This window comes from Sparus aurata, chromosome 21, assembly GCF_900880675.1.
Source record: "Sparus aurata chromosome 21, fSpaAur1.1, whole genome shotgun sequence".
Lineage (NCBI taxonomy): Eukaryota > Metazoa > Chordata > Actinopteri > Spariformes > Sparidae > Sparus > Sparus aurata.
This window is the reverse complement of record NC_044207.1, coordinates 29,811,621-29,834,867: the sequence shown is the minus strand read 5'-3', so window position 1 is coordinate 29,834,867 and position 23,247 is coordinate 29,811,621. Positions and strand designations below refer to the sequence as shown.

At 41.5% G+C, this 23,247-nt stretch overlaps 2 protein-coding genes and 1 pseudogene across 2 annotated transcripts; all 3 read right to left on the bottom strand.

The window, feature by feature from the left end:
• Positions 1–812: 812 nt before the first annotated feature.
• On the bottom strand, positions 813–21,612 carry LOC115573289 (tripartite motif-containing protein 16-like). Its single transcript, XM_030404020.1, has 2 exons — positions 19,597–21,612; positions 813–995 (listed from the first exon to the last, which is right to left on the bottom strand). The coding sequence occupies exon 1, from the start codon at positions 21,452–21,454 to the stop codon at positions 19,769–19,771; it is 1,686 nt and encodes a 561-aa protein (XP_030259880.1). The 5' UTR covers positions 21,455–21,612; the 3' UTR covers positions 813–995; positions 19,597–19,768.
• On the bottom strand, positions 9,222–10,965 carry LOC115573292 (E3 ubiquitin/ISG15 ligase TRIM25-like; annotated as a pseudogene).
• On the bottom strand, positions 14,091–16,630 carry LOC115573293 (tripartite motif-containing protein 16-like). Its single transcript, XM_030404022.1, has one exon. It carries the CDS (start codon positions 16,613–16,615, stop codon positions 14,951–14,953), a length of 1,665 nt encoding a protein of 554 aa, XP_030259882.1. The 5' UTR covers positions 16,616–16,630; the 3' UTR covers positions 14,091–14,950.
• Positions 21,613–23,247: the final 1,635 nt, after the last annotated feature.

The window sequence follows — 23,247 nt, the reverse complement described above, 5'->3', positions numbered from 1 at the left end:
GTTTCTTTGTGTTACCCGTTTCACTGTTTATTCTCCCCAAACAGCCAGATTACCTTACAGTTTGATAGCTGTAAAATGAACAACCATGAAAGTAAAGCCATTTTTTTTATCACCCAAATTAAAAAGTAGCTGAGCTCTCCTTCTGATTTGATCGTGGGTCTTCATCCCAGGCCCAGGAGGTCTGAACCTCAAATACAGCACATACCACAGTCATGGGGGCAGCATAGCTGATGGACCCTTCATTCAGTGTCAGAACCAGCATTACAAGTTGTCAGGAACAGAACAACCACCAGGAGGCGCAAGAGTTCCACTGAAACTTCACCAATGTGGAGAGCTTGACAAATAGGTTGTTTTATTTTCTTTCCTGTTGATCGCACAGCGATGACTCAAACTGAATATTTGCTGAGTTTTGTTTAGATGTTGTATTGATTCAGCAGAAACTAACAACAGACAGGGTACATGTTGCTTGCTCAAAGCAGTGGCTACAGAATAAGCTTTTAGTTTTTTTTTTAGTTTTTTTTAACTTTTACATAAGATCTGCTGACTGAGTGATGGTCCAATCTGCATCCATTTCTCCACGATTTCAGATCTCCATCATAGAATAAATGAATGAATAAACTTATGATTTGTCCTTGAGGAAACCAGGAATGATCCAGTTATCTTTGTGACAGCAGTGCCAACAATGCCTGGAACCACAGCTTTTGTTCTCTTCCAAACAAATGAATGTAAATGTTATTCTAGATGAATTTACAAATGTACAGAGTGATGAAAACTAAATATGTAGGATAAATGAAGCTCTGCTGCTTTCTCTCTTTAGACTCATGCAGTGGAAGAGAAACAACAACATGCAAACACATCAGTACAAATATTCAACACACATTTAGAGCACAGAGAAGTTTATATCTTCATGCAGACAAATGTCAGTTCAGCTGAACAAAAGTCATCATGAGCAGTGAGAGCCTCCATGGTTAAACAGACACAGGAAGGAGCGCCACCTGAGGGGTGTACTGCGAAGCCAGTTTAGTGGGTTAGCGAGGTATGTTGAGTCCAAAGCCAGACTTTCCTGTACTACGAAGGTGGCTCTCTTTTAACCCGGCTAGATCACCATGGTAACTTATGCTTAGCTCATAACCTGGTCCCGACCAGGTTATGTTCAGAGTTTCAGCTTAAAATCGGCTATAAAAGCGCCGCTGTTTCATTGTGTAACTCATTCGGAGATGGCGTCACCATTCATTGAGAACCCGGTGGACCTGGTAGCAAGAATAATTCGGGCAGCACTACGACGTGAGCGGCTTCTTCGTGATCGCGCTGATCCGCTGGCATTTCCTGATGAAATTCTCTATGAGCGATATAGATTTTCAGCCGAGGGAATACGGTACATTTGCTAACTTATTGAGCCGAGTGTCAGGAATGCCACTCGGAAGAAGCTGTGCACTCACTGTCGGGCAAACTGTTGGTGTAGCCCTTCGTTTTTTTGCCATGGGAACCTACTTACATTCAGTTGGTGATGCAGAAAATCTGAGCAAGAACACACACTGACAAAATGATGGGGCAGCTTGCTACATACCACTTTGAATGATGTTTTTGTATTTGGGTCTAACTTGCTGCCATGTCCGACTGCTGCTTCCACATCTTAATAAAATGCAATATGAAATATTAATTAGGCCAACCTAGTATTTATTTGTCACAGATAATGAGTAAAGTTAATTATTTCTTTGATGTGGCCGTGAATAAACTGATGAACTGATCAATGTTTCACCCGTTGTAGGGCAGTGTACGCCCAAACACAAATCTTACAGGCTAGAGCTATTTTCACTGTCAAGAAGGTCTTTATTGTCATTGTACAGGGATAGTAGCTACATTTGCTTGTTCATCCCGACACAGTAATACGAAAAAAAAACACTGAACATTTATAGCCTACGCACACTCAGCCTCGCTTTCAATAAAACACACGCGCATTCTATAACTGAGACCAGTAAAATGTGAAAACAATATAGACATCATTCAAAAATGAAAAAAGATAGTTGTTGCTTCAGTTTATTTATATTTTAAATTAATGAGGGTTAATATGTAAAAGTTGCACAATGTTGAGCTTTCAGAAATTAAAACACTAAGGGCTTAATATAATATTGATCATAATATTAATCACTGTTAACTTCCGCATTTACACGGTCAGCAATTTTCTACCAGCAGCCCTCCCTCGCTCTATTGGCAGCGACAGTGTTACTTTCTGATGGTTTCTTTGAATTCTTCATAGTCCTGCATAATAAGAATCTGCTCATCTTGAGTAAAATATGTGGCCCGGGATCGATCCATTTTCGCACGGAAGTAGAATAATATGACGTCAAACGCCCCCTTTTATGTGTACGCGCGCAGAGCACAAAGCAGAGAACCGGACTTGACAAAGTAAGTTGATAACCACCGTCGCAGTACCGTTTAACTCTGTTTGGGGACTTGGGGCTTTGTTGAGCTGCAGCATGAGCACAAAGCCTGGCTATGTTGAGCCCCCTTCGCAGTACAGGCCTCTGAAGACACTCAGACAGTTACACAACAACAGATGACAAGATGTCAAAGTACCGCCCACAATGTTTGATTGACAGGTGAAGACACCACACAACAATCAGCCACAAACATGATTTAACTCACTGTCCCTTAAATGACTTCTGACTATTTGACTTTACTGATATCAGCAGTGGTGTTAATGTAAGAAACCCTAATTCCAGCATAGAGAGGCTGAGTGAGCTCCGTGACACTGAACTTTGTTCGGTCGTTTACAATGAAGCCTCAGTTAAAACCTGCTCCACATTTGAAATCAAAGTCTTTGCTGACGGCTCCACCCAGAGGAAAATTTTACTGCTCAAAGCTTGCTCCTTTATGGCTATGTAGCCGTAAAGGAGCTCAGTGAGAGTTCTCATTTCAGTCTTGTTGTAATCTTTTTTGGTCTCAAACATTTCTCATTTGTGTCTCCTAAAATGGAGCAATAGGTGAGACTTGAGACTTTTACCGCTTAAACCTTGTTCCTTTCCAGCACTGGGGAGACATTCTGAAACTTCACTGAGAGCTTGATGAGATCTCCTTTGAAACTTACAAGGAGCCCAAGCTGAGATTTTCTGCACCTGTTTCTCAGGAGAAACAATTGAGAAACAGGAGAAATCAGCCACAGCCTCACTTCGGTCTCATATATATCTCATAGTTGTCTAGGAAAAATGAATGAGACGCTACTGTGATCTCTTTTCAGATTTTCATTTCCTCTGGGCATAGTTCTCTAACTCTCCCTCAGATTCTGTCCAGTTTTATTGTCCTGCTTATAAAAACAGTCGACCTTCAGCAGGGAATTATCAAATCAGCCTGTCATAAAAACATTCAAGTCACTGGAATATAATGTTCTCACATTTAGTGATTAACAGTTTTACATAAACATTAACATGATTCTGAGTTAAACCAGCATTTTAAGCTTCAAACTAAAATCCTCCATCCAGATATTTGTTGTCACTCTGTCTGAACCCAGAAGGACACAAATGAACCAGATCAGCTGCTTCTGCTGTTCATGTCAAGATTTATACCAATCAAAAAATCGGTAAAGTGGATATACTTTAGTTTGTTTCCTCGTGTGATCACAGCCAAACATTTGATTTCCATCATCGTGACCTGATTTAAGGCTGACTGAAAACTGCTGATGTGAAAGTTTCATCTTGAAATAAAATCTTCTTCAGACACAACACCGTCAGTTGAACTTCAGCTGGTGGATGCATGAAGTCACATCAGGACAAAAGAAACCACAAGACTTTTGGGAAACGTGGCTAATTTGAAGCTGAAATACAGGAGGAAATACTAAAGTTAAGGCTGATAAAAGCAATAATTTAAGCTTCTGTAATTCTAAATGATGTAATTCCCCACTGGGTGTAAAGGTGAAGTGTCAGAGATGAGGACTCCTAACACTGGTGCATCACAACGAGACATTTATCATCTTTATCATGTGAACCGATGAGAGTTAAACTTCAAGACTCTCACTTTAACTTCCTACAGCGGGCTGACGATATGTCCTGTGTGATGGATCAACTTCACACAGAGAACTGACTGCAGTCTGAAGGAGGCCACAGAGATCCAATCTGCACTTTTAGTGGTTCAACAAACATTTACCAGGATGTATGACACACTGCACCTTAATGATGAAGACTCACATCAGCCTCAAAACATGTTCTGAAGTAAAACTGTACAACAGGAGAGCTGAGGAGCTTTAACCTCCACTACATCTCTGGTCAGCAGGATGACGGCGCCCTCTTGTGTCCTGCATCAGTTTTCACAGTTCACTTGTTAACCTGCTGTGATGTTCACTGCAGGAAGACATGTGGAAACTTCACTGAGCCTTTGGCAGCTTCAAACAACATCAGTAAAGACACATTTAAATATATGTAACATCACACTGTGTCACTTTGTTCACAGGAGTCACAGCCTGGAACACTGATGCTGCATTCAGGTCACACGGGAAAGATGGGAGAGACGAGTGTCACCTTTACAGATATTATTCACATCAGCTCTCAGCTTGTAAATAGTATTTAGAAATGTGACGTTTGAGGCTTTTTAAGTTCTCTGACTTCTAGAATTATGATCCAACAACCTGGAAATACTTGTAACCAAATGTGAAGAATAATTTATTCACTTGATGATTTTCTGACGGCTTCAGCTCTGAACATGAACTGTGAACTTTGAGGTGTTTCAGGAGGAAAACTGCCTCAGTTATACTCTCATATTAGTTCTCCATCAGCTCTGTGTGAGACCCTGGAATGAAGGCGACAAGAAAAGACTTTGTTCATGTTGGTTTATTCATGATGTAAAGCTTCAGTTTGCTCACACGTCACATCAGTAAAGTCTTGTGAATTCCTCACACAGGGCACCATTGTGTTTTGTCGAGCATGACATGTGGCACTATTATGTAGTACTCATGGAGCATTAAAAGGGAGTTTCAGGTTAAATTTGGCTATCAACAAAAATGAATGATTATAAGGGTAATGATCAATTATGATGAATAATAAGATCCAATTTACATTAGATCAACCTGGGGCACCAGCCTTGAAGAAGGGCAAAGATAGCCAATTTAGTAATTCAGTTTCATAAAAAGTTATTAACCTGTTCGCACCCACCTATTTTCAGTAACTTCACCTATTTAGCATACCCAAATGGAAAAGCTGATAACACAAGAACTACAAGTCCGAGATGGATGTATGATACGCCACTTGAAAGCTGACAACCTCTAGTTTCTGTGAATGTGTTATTTAGCATGTACCATACACACAACCAAAATGACATCAGTTCAAACATGGCTCTAAAACATTTTTTTTGTCTTCGAAAATAATAGGTCATATTTGAATAACAATAACTAGGATGTGCTTTATGTAAGGCATATGGCAATATAGCACATACCTTCCTCATCTTGTCAACTACACCTGGGTGAAATTTTAGACTTCTAGGCCTACCCTTATGGGAGTTATGGAGGTTTTAGTTTGTGGTGTCACTGGCGTCCACGAACCTCTCCAAAACGTCTCCAAATGGCCAAATTGTGCCAAATGCTTTTACTCACTTCTGTGACACTGGAAACATTACTGAAGCATTCTGGTAACTATAAAACCTTTCTCCATGATTCAAAACATAATTTATTCACACAATCATTTGATGGGTGGTTGGAGGGGGTTCCACACGCTTCTAGGTGGCCATATTGAGATATTGTCATGTGACAAGACACTACAGAATAGTTACCATTATACAAAAATGACAGACTATACTGAACTGAATTTCAAACAAGGATTGTATTATCTATCAATACACTATTACTGTATGTATAACTGTGCCAATATCAACAAAATATTAGTGTTTGCCATCAAAGTCCCAAGCACTGCGTCGGTGAAAAACAGTCTGAAAAACTGCAGTGGACTGGTTGCCACTCTGGTCTCCTGCTGTGGTCCGGGCTGTCTCACCGGCATGAAGGCAACTTGAGCAGGCTCAACGTCGTCATCCCCCACATCATGCCACTGTTGTTCCTCCGTGTGGGAGCTATGTGCTCTGGAGGATCCTCCTCTTCTGCCCCTCCCCCGGGCACGTCTGGCAGCACGGGAACGTCCAGCAGTTGGTGTAGAAGCTGCAGCTTCCCCTGAGCCAGAGGGGGCAGTGAAAGATGCAGCGGGGGAGGTAGCACTGGTGGATGCAGACGATCGTTGCCGCATCTGCCGACCACCTTCAGCAGGAGATGGGGTTTGGCGTCTGAGTGTCCTACTTTGAGGCTCCCAATCCACGTCACTGTCAGACTGTGACCTACAAAACACAATGCAATGCACAAATGTTACCAAATATAATGAAAAAATATATAAATGCATTTCAATGGGGTGTTATTTACATAGGAAACAAATAAACACGGATATGATATTATATATTACACAAAAACATCAGGGAAATAACTGTACATAAACAGAATAATTGAATTGGGGGAATATTCCCAGTGTCTGGTCAGTGAAAAAGATCTAGTTCAATTTGTTTACAAGCTTGAAAAAAAAAATCTAAATAAAAGGGAATTAGAGGATAGTCTGTCCCGGGGGGTGGGGGAAGAGAGAGACACGGACGGACGGACGCTCATCGCCGTCAGCCGGGGGACGGACGCTCGTCACCGTCACGCGCGGAGTATAGCGCCGCTGACCTAGCGGTATAGCGGTGTAGCGCCGCTGTTCCACCGTCTGGGGAGAACCCTGCTTAGGCGGGAGGCAAAAACGCTTGGGCGCCGCGCCTAAGCCGTATAATGGCAGGGAAAACCCTGACATTATAGAATAGGATTACAAGGATTACATAACTTTAGTTGAGTAGTTGAGTAGCTAGCTAGCTAGCTAGGCTTAGCAAGGCTAATTAGGCCCTGGGGCGCTAACCATTTAGCATCATTTATGACATGCTAATGTATACTGTACTGTTCACTGTAATCATAAAAAAAACCCCACCCACTAACTTTCATTCAAATTTCACTCATGGCTAAATAAATAAATAAAACATGATCAAAGATAACGTTACTCACCGATCTAAGATGTCGTCAAGTCCCTGAGCGAACATCTCCTCTCTCTCAGAGTCATACTCACTGTCTTGACTCTCATCAGATGATGCTATAGTCCATTCCTGGTCATCTTCTCGGATATATTTGGATTTCTTCCTGGCTTTCGCCATTGTAAACTCTGAAAATGCCTACGAAGAAATGTAAATGTTTGCTGCGTCTCTTCACCGTGCGTCTGCTGCGTAAAGTCCGCCCACGAGTCGGCAGACGCACGGAAACCCCTCGGCTCATAAATACCTGACCTGGGCACGCCTGCCCTCATTAGAAAGGTAAAATAATTGGCTAGAAGCCTGAGTTATTGACATGTCGATAGCCAATACGCTATTCCTATACTAAGGCAGCGAAAAACAGTGAACAAAGTATATTGGTCCTTCAAACAGGCAGCGCTCGATCTACTTCAGGGGCTCTGCTGGGGTGAAAACTGAACAGAAAAAGATGGGGACACTTTTATTTTGTAGCTAGCAAAGTGATGAAAACAAGCATACCCAACATCACCATACAGGAACTAGAAAACATTTCGGTGCGGCCGGTAAAGTATGAACTTTATATGCCGGACAAAGTTGGCAGACGGTAAACAAATGGACTTTACAGGACGATATTCACAAGCTGGAATAATTTTATGAAAAACCATTTTGATGCTTTTGATCAGTGGATTCTTACGGACAACTGGAATATAGATAATTGAGGAATGGACACATATTACGGCTTTAGGGCCGCTTCAAAGGTAGGGAGTCGCCGTGTGTTTCTTGTGTCTCACGTTTACCATGCTGGTGAATATCAATGATTTATGGTTTGGTGCTCATGATTTCTGCAAAATCAACTGGATGAATGAATTGCGGAGATTCTCCTCTTTCTAACGACGTATAGTATGTCCATATTGATGAAAGTTGAAGCGGGATACGTCACTGCGCAGTCTAGACATACAGTCATTTATCTAAAATCGCCCGTCGGCGGGCGGGTGGGTGCGGAGAGGTTAAACTGATTGTAACTCAATAACTCAATAAATCAGTAACTTAACAACTACAAACCAAATTCAATATAACAGCTTGTAATGATTGAAGGATGTTGGAGTTCTTGACAGTGTAGAGGTTGGCAACATTCACCCTTGTACAACATTAAATAGACAGCAAGAAGTTTCAGAAGTCTTTTATTCAACACAAAGATTAAAACACACTCTCTAACTAACATGTACTATAAACAAGTGTGTGTGTGTGTGTGTGTGTGTGTGTGTGTGTGTGTGATGCCAGGTTAGAGGAGATGGTTAGTTGCAATCAAACACACTGAGTCTGTGTGAAGCATCTTTCAACCAATGTCAAATTAGCTGTCTCGGAAAGCAAACTACCAATAACCTGAACTTGAAGTTGAAGTAGTGGAGGGCAGGAGAATAAGAAAGGAAGAACAAGGAAGGCCGTGGAGTTTTGATTATCTGGTCAGAGGGGGGTCTGTCACCCTGACGAATAGTAGCTCAAAGCTGAATTTTCCATCAAGGTGTGAAGAATGGGGAATTCTGGGAAGCTGAGTTCAGGTCAAGGTCCATTTTGAAATCCACAATGAATGACTTCATCTTTGGGTACCAACAGTCTGTTCAATGACTCTTGTTCAATGATTTCACTTCATCCACACAATCAGTTCGTTTGAATTTCAGCTACGTACAAGAACATAATAAATTATCGTCCTCACATATTATTGAATTTTCTGCAAAACAAATAAATGTAAATGTGATTCTAGATGAATTTAAAAATGTACAGAGTGATGAGAACTAAATCTGTAGGATAAATGAAGCTCTGCTGCTTTCTCTCTTTAGACTCATGCAGTGGAAGAGAAACAACAACATGCAAACACATCAGTACAAATATTCAACACACATTTAGAGCACAGAGAAGTTTATATCTTCATGCAGACAAATGTCAGTTCAGCTGAACAAAAGTCATCATGAGCAGTGAGAGCCTCCATGGTTAAACAGACACAGGAAGGAGCGCCACCTAAAGACACTCAGACATTTACACAGCAACAGATGACAAGATGTCAAAGTACCACCTCCAATATTTGATTGACAGGTGAAGAGATGACACAACAATCAGCCACAAACATGAAGACAGAATAAGTTTAAAAGTTAAAACTCAGAATTTAACTCACTGACCCTTAAAAGACTTCCGTCTATTTGAGTTGACAGAACTCAGCAGTGTCTCCCTGATTTAAAACCCGAATTCCAGCATAGAGAGGCTGAGTGAATGTGGTCTGAACTCTGTGGAGGAGAGTCATGGTTTCAGAGACGCTGTAGAAGGACAGAATACCTGCACTGTGATCCAGGTACACTCCAACTCTAAAGGACCGAGGACCTGAGACGGGAGTTTTGATATTATTGGACCAAAATTCACAACTTTGTATGTGACATCTTAACGCCCAAGATTTGTCATTAAATCCAAATCTACACTCATTGCAGCTCCCTGCTCTGCTGATATTCTTGTATGCGACTGCTACATAAACTCCTCCTCCTCTCCACTCCACCTCCCAGTAACAACGTCCAGTCAGACTCTCTCTACTCAGGACCTGACAACAGGAAGTGAATCTGTCTGGGTGACTAGAATAAGGCTGTTGTTGACTTGTTACTGTTGCTTTTCTGTTCCCCTCGTGTAATGACAAATTTGTGTGTGCTGTGTTTGGATCCAGTGTGAGTTCATGTGAATATTTTAAGAATCCAGCTCTGGTCATGTTCTCTGGTTGTGGCTTTGAATGTAAAACATCCATTTTAGATAAAGTCATTAAAATCTTTGTCCGTGTCTCGTTCAGAATGTGCTGTAGTTTATTTCTGAGCTCTGACACAGCTGCTGTCACATCCTCAAAGTATCTCAGAGGGCGGATCTTGATGCTGGATGAGTGTGTAGACTCACTGAGTGCTGACAGTGAGGGGTAGTTGTGTGGAAACTGGTTGTGATCCTCTGTGTGTGAGAGCTTCTTCAGCTCAGCATCTTTCTTCTTCAGCTCAGTGATCTCCTGCTCCAGCTTCTCCTGAAGCTCTTTGACTCGACTCACTTCAGTTTCCTGCATGGATTCAACCCGCCTCTTCACATGCTTCATTGTTTTATTGATTAAACGGCGCAGCGGTTGAAATTTCCTTAAAGAATCCCTTGTCACTTTATTAGCAGAGCGATTGATGGCCTCCACCTCCTGTTGAAGCAGCTTCACATCTTCCTCTCTGTCCTGGATTCTCTGCTGGATGTTGTGTCGACTCACTACCAGTTCTCTCTGCCTCTCAGTCCTCTCTGCTGCAGCTGACACTGTGTCGTGGCCTTTATGTTCGTCCACAGAGCAGAGATAACAGATACACTGCTGATCAGTATGGCAGAACATCTTCATCACCTCACCATGACGCGAGCAGACGTTCTCCTGGAACTTCTTGGATGGTTCCACCAGCTTGTGTTTTTCAAATAATTCATAATGAAGCTGAAGATGTTTCTCACAGTAGGAGACCTGACAGGCCGGACAAGACTTGACAGCTTTCAGTTTCCTCCCAGTGCAGACATCACAGGCCACATCTTCAGGTCCAGCTCGTAGTCCAGTCTCCTTCAGCTCCTTCACTAAAACTGCTAACATGGTGTTTATCACCAGGACAGGCCTCGGGGTGAAGCTCTGCCTACACTGAGGGCAGCTGTGGGTTTTCTTTTTACCCTTTACAATCCAGTGCCCTTGAATACAGTTCATGCAGTAGCTGTGTCCACAGGGAATAGTCACCGGATCCTTCAGTAGCTCCAGACAGATCAGACAAGAGAAGGTTTCCTTGTCCAGCTGAATTCCTTCCTGCGCCATTTCACCTCTCAGTGTCAATGACTGTCTGAATATAAGTCCCTGAGATATGAATCAATTTCGAGCTCTGATCTGAACAACATGTGTTTCTGCAGTGAACGGGGCTCGTCAGCTCTCTCACTTCCTGGTTACACCCATTTTCAAAGTGCTGATCTGAAGGGGAAGGAACAGGGAAATATACTGACAGTGGAGCTGCTGTGTTTGAGAGCAGGAAGAAGAGGTGGCAGTCATCAAAGGTTCAAGGTTCAACTTTTATTGCCATTATATAATACCGAAGTTCCCATTAACATACAGTGGTTGTCCTCTCCACTCATACACACACAGAAACTGTTTAAACAGATATTCAAATGGCTAACGACTGGCTCAGAATGGGTAAAACATGTGTTGTGTTTAACTTCACCACCTATACAGAAGGAAAAATGCAAAAACCTCAAGAAGGCGACAAGAGAAAAAAAAAATATATTATCTAAGTCTTACAAGCATACAATCAGCATCATTTGCAGTTAATTGGCATTGATAAACTTCATAATGATGAATGATTGAAACAATTCATTCATCTTTTATCATTAATGAAATGACTTCTAATTAGAAAAAAGGCAATTACAGTCCTTTTCCTTGATAAAGTCGGTTTAGTTACACTGATACCACTTGTACCATATGTTTCAAAACTTGTATGCCGTAACTCAGAAAACATTAAGGACACATAAGATGTAATGTGAGTGTCCTTAAAAGTCCATTGGAGTAAATTCCATAATGGAGTTTATAACATTCACAAACAGGAGTACATTCAAACACATTCAAATATCATCTATGATCCAAGAAAATTACTTCAGAGTCATTGTAGGGGTACTGACACATTTTCTCAGATGATACCTTTATTCCCAAAAGGTGAGTTGTTTCAGATGCTTGTTTCAGATCAGTACTCACCTATCCCTGTGTTAATACAGGAAGCAGTGTGCCCTACATGAAGAGTGGAGTTGTGTATGAATGGTGAGTGTGTAGTGAATCAGACTATTCAGGAGGTGAGAGTTTAAGTCTGGTCACAAACGTGTAATTATAGAATAATCCATAGTTTTGTAGAATTCTCTCACATTGACATACTTGTTTGGGGATTAGTACGCATTTCTCTGTTCAGTCCAGTCTCTCAGGAATTTGGGAAGTAGTCACAAAATGTAATCTTAAGAAACTCAGCACAAGATTCTCTTCTTTTTGATGGCAAATCATATAGTTTAAATTGCTATTCTGGACCTTTTCAGTTTATGTATTTCACCTTAGATTTAATATGTAAGAATTATGCGTTCAAATGTCATATGACAGGACCTTTGTTATATATTTTGTTGAGTTGCGTACTTCCTTCTTTCCAACGATGTTCAAACCAGAGAAATTCCCATGTTTACTCAAGGTAACCATGTCTTTCATTTAGTCGCCTGTTGCTTCTTCTGTCATAGTGTAGTTGGAGAACGAGAGCAATCTTAACATGAATACAACTTTAAAATATCATCTTGTCCATAAACATTAGTGCATGACTCAGATTGATTTTCATCAGCAGTGGTTGTTGTTTATTGGAGTGTTCACCATCAATTAGACATTACTTGTGCAGGTTTGACTGCCGAAACATTCGTGTTTCTTCATGTTACCAGTGTTAGTGTTCATTCTCCCCAAACAGCCAGATTACTTTACAGGTCATCAGCCATAAAATGAACAACAGTGAAAGTACATCCACGTTTTTGTCACCCAAATTAAAAAAGTCTCTGAGCTCTCCTTCTCAGGATCAGAGCAGAATCTGATTTTATCGCGGGTCTTCAACCCAGGCCCAGGAAGTCTGAACCTCAAATACAGCACATACCACAGCACACGAGGGCAGCATAGCTTATGGGCCCTTCATTCAGTGTCAGAACCAGCATTACAAGTTGTCAGGAACAGAACAACCACCAGGAGGCTCAAGAGTTCCACTGAAACTTCACCAATGTGGGGAGCTTGACAAATAGGTTGTTTTATTTTCTTTCCTGTTGATCACACAGCGATGACTCAAACTGAATATTTGCTGAGTTTTGTTTAGATGTTGTATTGATTCAGCTGAAACTGACAACAGACAGGGTACATGTTGCTTGCCCAAAGCAGTGGCTACAGAATAAGCTTTAAGTTTTTTTTTTTTTTTTTTTGTACTTTTACCCTTGGTGCTATGCAAATCTGTCTTCCACTGGACACCAAATCTCCCGGAACAATGAAGGCTGACTGACCGATGGTCCAATCTGCATCCATTTCTCCCTGATTTCACTTCTCCATCATAGACTAAATGAATGAATAATCTTACGATTTGTGCTTGAGGAAACCAGAAATGATCCAGTTGTCTTTGTGACAGCAGTGCCAACAGTTCTTGGAAATGGTAAAGTGTAAACGACAACTTTCCCCCTCTAAATTAAATAAGTATTTTCAGCTGACCTGCCTCAACCCTTGGTGAATTATGACATATCCTGACAGACATAACTGTACAGTTAGCTCAGTTAGCTGTGGAGCTATCTTACTCTGCCTAGACCATTCAGGGAGCACCTGAGTAACAGGTGACACAAAACATGTTTAATTCAGTCATTAACTCCTCACCCCATGTCAATGGAAGGTGAAGTTTCCACAAAACTGTTCTGGAGCTTCAAAACAAAACCAGACTTGCAGCTTGCTCCTAAACAACAAGTCGATGGGGACTTTAATTCTCCGGAAGCTCAAGATCCACAAACTGATTTGATTAGATGCTATTTACACCTTCCACATGCAGTTGATCTTGTGCAGCCATCTCAGACACGGGGCACCCGAACACTAAAATGGTTTGAATAACGTTTTTTTAGATTAATTTGGGATCTGAGCGTTTTTCCAGAGACTTGGATTACATAACATGAGCTCTGTTGAGCTAATTTATTTCATGTTGAAGCTCCAGAATTGTGAATTATGGTTTACTAAACTTCAGCTGACTTTCCATCACAATAGCAGTGATTAGGGTAGATTTTTCTGATTATCAGAATCAACGTTTGCTTTTTAATTCAATATAAAAAAAAAGTGATTCAACCGGTGGACTGCTTTCAAAACCTAGCTGCCTACATCACTCACAATGTAACTTATGCATTGAGTGACATTACATCACATATAAGTGTCACATGTTCTCCATCAGCTCTGTGTGAGACCCTAGAATGAAGACGACAAGAAAATACTATGTTCATGTTGGTTTATTCATGATGTAAAGCTTCAGTTTGTTCACACGTCCCATCAGTAAAGGCTTGTTAATTCCTCACACGGGGCATCATCATGTTGTGCACTGCATGACATGAGGCACGATTATGTAGAACTCATGGAGCATTAAAAGGAAGTTTTAGGTTAAATTTAGGTATCAATAAAACATCATGATTATCAGGGATAATTATCAATTATGATGAATAATAAGATCCAATTTACATCAGATGAACTTGGGGAACCACCCTTGAAGAAGGGAAAAGATAGCCAGTTCGATAATTCAATCTCATGAAAAGGTATTCAGCTGTTTCTAACTCTGATTAATAACTACAACCAAATTTACCATAACATACCATGACTGGAACAACGACAGCTTTTGTTCTGCCAAACAAATAAATGTAAATGTAATTTGAGATGAATTTAAAAATGTAGCGAGTGATGAGAACTAAATCTGTAGGATAAAAAAAACTCTGCTGCTTTCTCTCTTTAGACTCATGCAGTGGAAGAGAAACAACAACATGCAAACACATCAGTACAAATATTCAACACACATTTAGAGCACAGAGAAGTTTATATCTTCATGCAGACAAATGTCAGTTCAGCTGAACAAAAGTCATCATGAGCAGTGAGAGCCTCCATGGTTAAACAGACACAGGAAGGAGCGCCACCTAAAGACACTCAGACATTTACACAACATCAGATGACAAGATGTCAAAGTACCGCCCACAATGTTTGATTGACAGGTGAAGACACGACACAACAATCAGCCACAAACATGAAGACAGAATAAGTTTAAGAGTTAAAAGTCAGAATTTAACTCACTGACCCTTAAATGACTTCTGTCTATTTGACTTTACTGAACTCAGCAGTGGAGTCAGAATAAACCAAAACTCCAGCATAGAGAGGCTGAGTGAATGTGGTCTGGACTCTGTGGAGGAGAGTCATAGTTTCAGAGACGCTGTAGAAGGACAGAATACCTGCACTGTGATCCAGGTACACTCCAACTCTGGAGGACCGAGGACCTGAGACGGGAGTTTGGACGTTGTTGTGATAACAGTTATAACTGTGATTGTAACACTTTAATGACCAAGATTTGTCATTTTGTCCAAAAAAAGATTCATTCCCTGCTCTGCTGATATTCTTGTATGCGACTGCTACTAAAACTCCTCTTCCTCTCCACTCCACCTCCCAGTAACAACGTCCAGTCAGACTCTCTCTACTCAGGACCTGAGACCAGTAAGTGAATCTGTCTGGGTGACTAGAATAAGACCGTTGTTGACTTATGTATGCTACTTTTCTGTTTTCCTCAGACAATAACAGCTGTGTGTATGCTGTGTTTGGATCCAGTGTGATTTCACGTGAATATCTTAAGAATCCAGCTCTGGTCATGTTCTCTGGTTGTGACAGTAAAACATCCACTTGAGTCACTGTCAGTGAGATGTTGGTCCATGTCTCTCTCAGGACGTCCTGTAGTTTGTCTCTGAGCTCTGACACAGCTGCTGTCACATCCTTAAAGTACTTGAGAGGACGGATATTGATGCTGGATGAGTGTGTAGACTCACTGAGTGCTGACAGTGAGGGGTAGTTGTGTAGAAACTGGTTGTGATCCTCTGTGTGTGAGAGCTTCTTCAGCTCAGCGTCTTTCCTCTTCAGCTCAGTGATCTCCTGCTCCAGCTTCTCCTGAAGCTCTTTGACTCGACTCACTTCAGTTTCCTGCTGGGATCTGACCTGCTGCTTCACATCAGAGCGTCTTTCCTCCATGAGACGGATCAGCTGGGTGAAGATCTTCTCACTGTGCTCCACTGCTTTATCAGCAGAGCCATTGATGGCCTCCACCTCCTGTTGAAGTAGCTTCACATCTTCCTCTCTGTCCTGGATTCTCTGCTGGATGTTGTGTCGACTCCCCTCCAGCTCTCTCTGCCTCTCAGTCCTCTCTGCTGCAGCTGACACTGTGTCGTGGCCTTTATGTTCGTCCACAGAGCAGAGATAACAGATACACTGCTGATCAGTACGACAGAACATCTTCATCACCTCATCATGACGAGAGCAGATGTTCTCCTGGAGCTTCTCTGACGGCTCCACCAGCTTGTGTTTTTCATAGGCAGGGATTTCAAAGTGAGGCTGCAGGTGTTTCTCACAAAAAGAAACCAAACAGACCAGACAGGACTTTACAGCTCTCAGTTTCCTCCCAGTGCAGACATCACAGGCCACATCTTTATGTCCAGCATAGCAGTGATCAGCAGGAGCAGCTTGGAGTCCAGTCTTCTTCAGCTCCTCCACTAAATCTGCTAACATGGTACTTGTCACCAGGACAGGCCTCGGTGTGAAGCTCTGCCTACACTGAGGGCAGCTGTGGGTTTTCTTCTCATCTTCTGTGTCCCAGTAGCTTTGAATACAGTTCATGCAGTAGCTGTGTCCACAGGGAATAGTCACCGGATTCTTCAGTAGATCCGAACAGACGGAACAGCAGAACTTTGCTCGGTCCAACTGATTGCTTTGCTGCACCATTTCACCCCCGAGTGTCAACGACTGTCTGTTATTCACTTCCTGATAACTGAAGCTGATCTGAGCTCTGATCTGAACAACACGTGTTTCTGCAGTGAGTGAGGCTTGTCAGCAGTGTTGCCAGATATCACGAGAGAAACAAGCAAGCGGGCCTACGAAAACAAGCCCAAAACAAGCGACTCCTCCGTTCGCGGTAAAAAAGAGAGATTTTTACTCTTTGCACACACACAAATATCACCCTGAATCCAGAAATATTATTGTATTTCTTATTGTTTTTATATGATCCTTTTTTTTTTTTTGTTCCAGGACTTCAAAACAATACGACATGCAATACAATAGAAAGAGGAACACTTTAACAACAAGCCCACAAACCCGCAACCCATGAGTACCAATATTTATAAGCGACTTTACAGAAAAACAAGCCCTAAGTCGCTCATAATAAGCGGACTTGGCAACTGTGCTCGTCAGCCTTCTCACTTCATTGTTACACCCATTTTCAAAGTGTAGATCTGAAGGGGAGGGAACAAGGAAATATAGTGACAGAGTGGAGCTGCTGTGTTTAAGAGCAGGAAGAAGAGGGAGGGTTGATCGAGCTGTGCTTCATTCCAGGAAGTGGAGCAGCTCTGTGACTCTCAACTTTGTTCAGTCGTTTACAATAAAGCCTCAGTTAAAACCTGCTTCACATTTGAGAACACCAAAGTCTTTAGTTGTAAAATATTTCTGGGCTCCTCAGGCTTTGCTGACGGCTCCATAATTCTCTAACTCTTCCTCAGATTCTGTCCAGTTTTATTTCCCTGCTCATAAAAACAGTCGACCTTCAACAGGGAGTTATCAAACCAGCCTGTCATCTAACACTCAAGTCTCTGGAATATAATGTTCTCATGTTTAATGATTAACAGTTCTATTTCAGAACATCATCCTGAGTCAAACCAACATTTCAAGCTCCAGACAAAAATCATCCATCCAGATATTTGTTGGCACTCTGAACCCAGAAGAACACAAATGAACCAGATCAGCTGCTTCTGCTCTTTATGTGATGATTTATACCAATCAATAAATCAGTAAAGTGGATATACTTTAGTTTGTTTCCTCGTGTGATCACAGGCAAACATTTGATTTCCATCATCGTGACCTTAAAATGATTCAAGGCTGACTAAAAACTGGTGATGTGAAAGTTTCATCTTGAAATAGAGTCTTCTTCAGACACAACACGGTCAGCTGAACTTCAGCTGGTGGACGCATGAAGTCACATCAGGACAAAAGAAACCACAAGACTTTTGTGAAACGTGGCTGATTTGAAGCTGAATAAAGGAGGAAAAACTCAAATTAAGGCTGATAAAAACAATAATTTAAGCTTCTGTAATTCTAAATGATGTAATTCTCCACTGGGTGTAAAAGGTGAAGTGTCAGAGATGAGGACTCCTAACACTGGTGCATCACAACGAGACATTTATCATCTTTATTATGTGAACCGATGAGAGTTAAACTTCAAGACTCTCAGTTTAACTTCCTACAGCGGGCTGACGATATGTCCTGTGTGATGGATCAATTTCACACAGAGAACTGACTGCAGTCTGAAGGAGGCCACAGAGATCCAATCTGGACTTTTAGTGGTTCAACAAACATTTACCATGATGTATGATGCACTGCACCTTAATGTTAAAGACTCACATGAGCCTCAAAACATGTTCTTGACTAAAACTGTACAACAGGAGAGCTGAGGAGCTTTAACCTCCACTACATCTCTGGTCAGCAGGATGACGGCGCCCTCTTGTGTCCTGCATCAGTTTTCACAGTTCACTTGTTAACCTGCTGTGATGTTCACTGCAGGAAGACATGTGGAAACTTCACTGAGCCTTTGGCAGCTTCAAACAACATCAGTAAAGACACATTTAAATATATGGAACATCACACTGTGTCACTTTGTTCACAGGAGTCACAGCCTGGAACACTGATGCTGCATTCAGGTCACACGGGAAAGATGGGAGAGAAGAGTTTCACCTTTACAGATATTATTCACATGAGCTCTCAGCTTGTAAATAGTATTTAGGAATGTAATATTTGAGGGTTTTTAAGTTCTCTGGCTTTTAGAATTATGATCCAACAACGTGGAAATATTTGTAACCAAATGTGAAGAATAATTTATTCACTTGATTTTCTGACGGCTTCAGCTCTGAACATGAACTGTGAACTTTGTGGTGTTTCAGGAGGAAAACTGCCTCAGTTATACTCTTATATTAGAGTCACATGTTCTCCATCAGCTCTGTGTGAGACCATGCAATGAAGACGACAAGAAAAGAATTTGTTCATGTTGGTTTATTCAGTATGTAAATTTCAGTTTGTTCACACGTCCAATCAGAGAAGTCTTGTTATTTCCTCACATGGGGCACCATAACGATTAGCACTGAATCACACAAGGCACGATTATGTAGTACTCATGGAGCATTTAAAGGTAGTTTTTGGTGAAATTCGGCTATCAATAAAAAAAATCATGATTATCAGGGATAATTATCAATTATGATGAATGATAAGATCCAATTTACATCAGATCAACTCGGGGCACCGCCCTTGAAGAAGGGAAAAGATAGCCAGTTCAATAATTCAGTCTCATAAAAAGTTATTCAACTGTTTCTAACTCTGTTTAATAACTACATCCAAATGTACTATAACACGACTAGAACACCGACAGCTTTTGTTCTGCCAAACAAATAAATGTAAATGTGATTCTAGATGAATTTAAAACTGTACAGAGTGATGAGAACTAAATCTGTAGGATAAATAAAGCTCTGCTGCGTTCTCTCTTTAGACTCATGCAGTGGAAGAGAAACAACAACATGCAAACACATCAGTACAAATATTCAACACACATTTAGAGCACAGAGAAGTTTATATCTTCATGCAGACAAATGTCAGTTCAGCTGAACAAAAGTCATCATGAGCAGTGAGAGCCTCCATGGTTAAACAGACACAGGAAGGAGCGCCACCTAAACACACTCACACATTTACACAACAGATGACAAGATCTCAAGGTACCTCCCACAATGTTTGATTGACAGGTGAAGACACGACACAACAATCAGCAACAAACATGAAGACAGAATAAGTTTAAGAGTTAAAACTCAGAATTTAACTCACTGTCCCTTAAATGACTTCTGTCTATTTGACTTTACAGAACTCAACTTTTGCATCTTTGTCACCGGAGGAACAACAAAACCTAACTCCAGCATAGAGAGGCTGAGTGAATGTGGTCTGGACTCTGTGGAGGAGAGTCATGGTTTCAGAGACGCTGTAGAAGGACAGAATACCTGCACTGTGATCCAGGTACACTCCAACTCGGCAGGACAGACGACCTGAGACAGGAGTTTGGACATTGTTGTGCAAAAATGTGTACCCTGCATTGTCCCAGAAAAGTGCCCAAGATTTAGCGTTGCATCCGAATGCACATTCATTCCAGCTTTCTGCTCTGCTGATATTCTTGTATGCGACTGCTACATAACCTCCTCCTTCTCTCCACTTCACCTCCCAGTAACAACGTCCAGTCAGACTCTCTGTACTCAGGACCTGATAGCATTCAGTGAATCTGTCTGGGTGACTAGAATCAGGCTGTGGTTTACTCGTTACTGTTGCTATTCTGTTCCCCTTAGACAATAACAACTGTGTGTGTGCTGTGTTTGGATCCATTGTGATTTCTTGTGAATATCTTTTGAATCCAGCTCTGGTCTTGGGCTCTGGTTGTAACAGTAAAACATCCACCTCAGACACTGACAATGAGACATTTGCCCAATTCTTATTCAGAAGCTTCCGTAGTTTGTCTCTGACCTCTGACACAGCTGCTGTCACATCCTCAAAGTACTTCAGAGGTTGGATATTGATGCTGGATGTGTGTGTAGACTCACTGAGTGCTGACAGTGAGGGGTAGTTGTGTAGAAACTGGTTGTAATCCTCTGTGTGTGAGAGCTTCTTCAGCTCAGCGTCTTTCCTCTTCAGCTCAGTGATCTCCTGCTCCAGCTTCTCCTGAAGCTCTTTGACTCGACTCACTTCAGTTTCCTGCTTGGCTATAATTCGTTTCTTGATACCAGCAAATTTTTTTTCCATGAGACCGATCATCTCGTTGACAATCTTCTCACTGTGCTCCACCGCTTTATCAGCAGAGCCATTGATGGCCTCCACCTCCTGTTGAAGCGCCTTCATATCTTCCTCTCTGTCCTGGATTCTCTGCTGGATGTTGTGTCGACTCCCCTCCAGCTCTCTCTGCCTCTCAGTCCTCTCTGCTGCAGCTGACACTGTGTCGTGGCCTTTATGTTCGTCCACAGAGCAGAGATAACAGATACACTGCTGATCAGTACGACAGAAAATCTTCATCACCTCATTGTGACGAGAGCAGATGTTCTCCTGGAGCTTCTCTGACGGCTCCACCAGCTTGTGTTTTTCAAATGCAGGTGATTCATAATGAAGCTGAAGATGTTTTTCACAGTAAGAGATCATACAGACCAGACAGGATTTTACAGCTCTCAGTTTCCTCCCAGTGCAGACGTCACAGGCCACATCTTCAGGTCCAGCATAGCAGAGATCAGCAGGAGCAGCTTGGAGTCCAGTCTTCTTCAGCTCCTCCACTAAATCTGCTAACATGGTGCTTTTCACCAGGACAGGCCTCGGTGTGAAGCTCTGCCTACACTGAGGGCAGCTGTGGGTTTTCTTCTCATCCTCTGTGTCCCAGTGGCTTTTAATACAGTTCATGCAGTAGCTGTGTCCACAGGGAATAGTCACCGGATCCTTCAGTAGATCCAAACAGACGGAACAGCAGAATTTTTCTCGGTCCAGCTGATTGTTTTGCTGCGCCATTTCACCTCCGAGTGTCAACGACTGTCTGAGATTCACTTCCTGATATGTGAAACTAGTCTGAGCTCTGATCTGAACAACATTTGTTGCTGCAGTGAACGGGGCTCGTCAGCTCTCTCACTTCCTGGTTACACCCACTTTCAAAGTGCAGATCTGAAGGGGAGGGAACAAGGAAATATAGTGACAGAGTGGAGCTGCTGTGTTTGAGAGCAGGAAGGAGAGGCAGCAGTTATCAAAGTGTCAAGGTTCAATTTTTATTGCCATTACTAACACAGGATTGCCCAATAACATACAGTGGTTGTCCTCTACACTCTCTCACACACACATAAACTGTTTAAACAGATATTCAAATGGCTAAAGACTGGCTTGGAATGGGTAAAATATTTGTTGTGTTTAAGTTCACCAACTATACAGTAGGAAAAGGGCAAAAACCTCAAGATGACAACATGAGAACAAAAAATAAATTATCATCTATATCTTACAAGCATACAATCAGCATCATTTGGAGTCACTTTCCATGGATAAACTTGATAATAATTAATAATTAAAACAATCCATCCATCATTTGTCATTAACTAAATGCCTTCTAATAAGAAAAAAGGCAATTACAGTCCTTTTCCTTGATAAAGTCAGTTTAATTACACTGATACCACCTGTACCATGTATTTTAAAACATGTATGCTGTAACTCAGAAAACATTGAGGACACCTAAGATGTATTGTGAGTGTCCCTAAAGTCCATTGGAGTAAATCCTATAATGGAGTTTATAATATTCACAAACAGTAGTACATTCAAACGCATCCAAATATCATCCATGATCCAACAAAATTACTTTGGAGTCATTGTAGGGGTACTGACCAATTTACTCAGATGATACCTTTATTCCCAAAAGATGAGTTGTTTCAGATGCTTGTTTCAGACCAGTACTCGCTCTTCCCTGTGTTAATTGTGTTAATACAGGAAGCAGTGTGTCTTACATCAAGAGTGGTGGTGAGTAGTGAGTGTGTAGGGTATTGGGCTATTCAGGAGATGAGAGTCCGGTCACAAATGTAAAATTACTGAATAATCAATAGTTTTGCGGAATTCTCTCGTATTGACACTCTTATTTGGTGATTAGTTCACATTTCTCTGTTCAATCCGGTCTCGCAGCAGTTCGTAAAGTAGTCACAAAATGTAATCTTAAGAAACTCAACACAAGATTCACAACTAAATTCATATAGATTGAATTACTATTCAGGATCTTTTCAGTTGAAAACTGAACTGAAAAGATGTTTCACTAGCAAGGACCACACCGTCAACATGATGCGTATAAATGATATATTATGAAAGAAAAAGAATACGAAACATTGAAGATCTTAGTACTTCGAGTTCATCGAGTGCGTTGTGGGGAAGCTCTGTAGAGAATTCGCCGCTGCACTATATATATGGACCTTTGCTATATATTTTGTTGAGTTGTGTACTTCCTTGTTTCCAGCAATGTTCAAACCAGAGAAATTAATAAATTACACATGTTTACTTAAGGTAACAATGTCTTTCATTTGGTCACCTGTTGCTTCTTCTGTGATAGTGGAGTTGGTGAACGAGTCCAAACTTAACATGACTAAAATGTTAAAACATCACCTTGTCCTTGGACATTAGTGCATGACTCAGACTGATTTTCATCAGCAGTGGTGGTTGTTTAATGGTGTGTTCACCATCAGTTAGGCATTACTTGTGCAAGTTTGACTGCCGGAATATTTGTGTTTCTTTGTGTTACCCCTGTCACTGTTTATTCTACCCAAACAGCCAGATTACTT

Bases quoted from the DNA above. Each gene is read 5' to 3' on its own strand.
- LOC115573289 (XM_030404020.1), bottom strand. From the start codon at position 21,454: ATGGCGCAGCAAAACAATCAGCTGGACCGAGAAAAATTCTGCTGTTCC.
- LOC115573293 (XM_030404022.1), bottom strand. From the start codon at position 16,615: ATGGTGCAGCAAAGCAATCAGTTGGACCGAGCAAAGTTCTGCTGTTCC.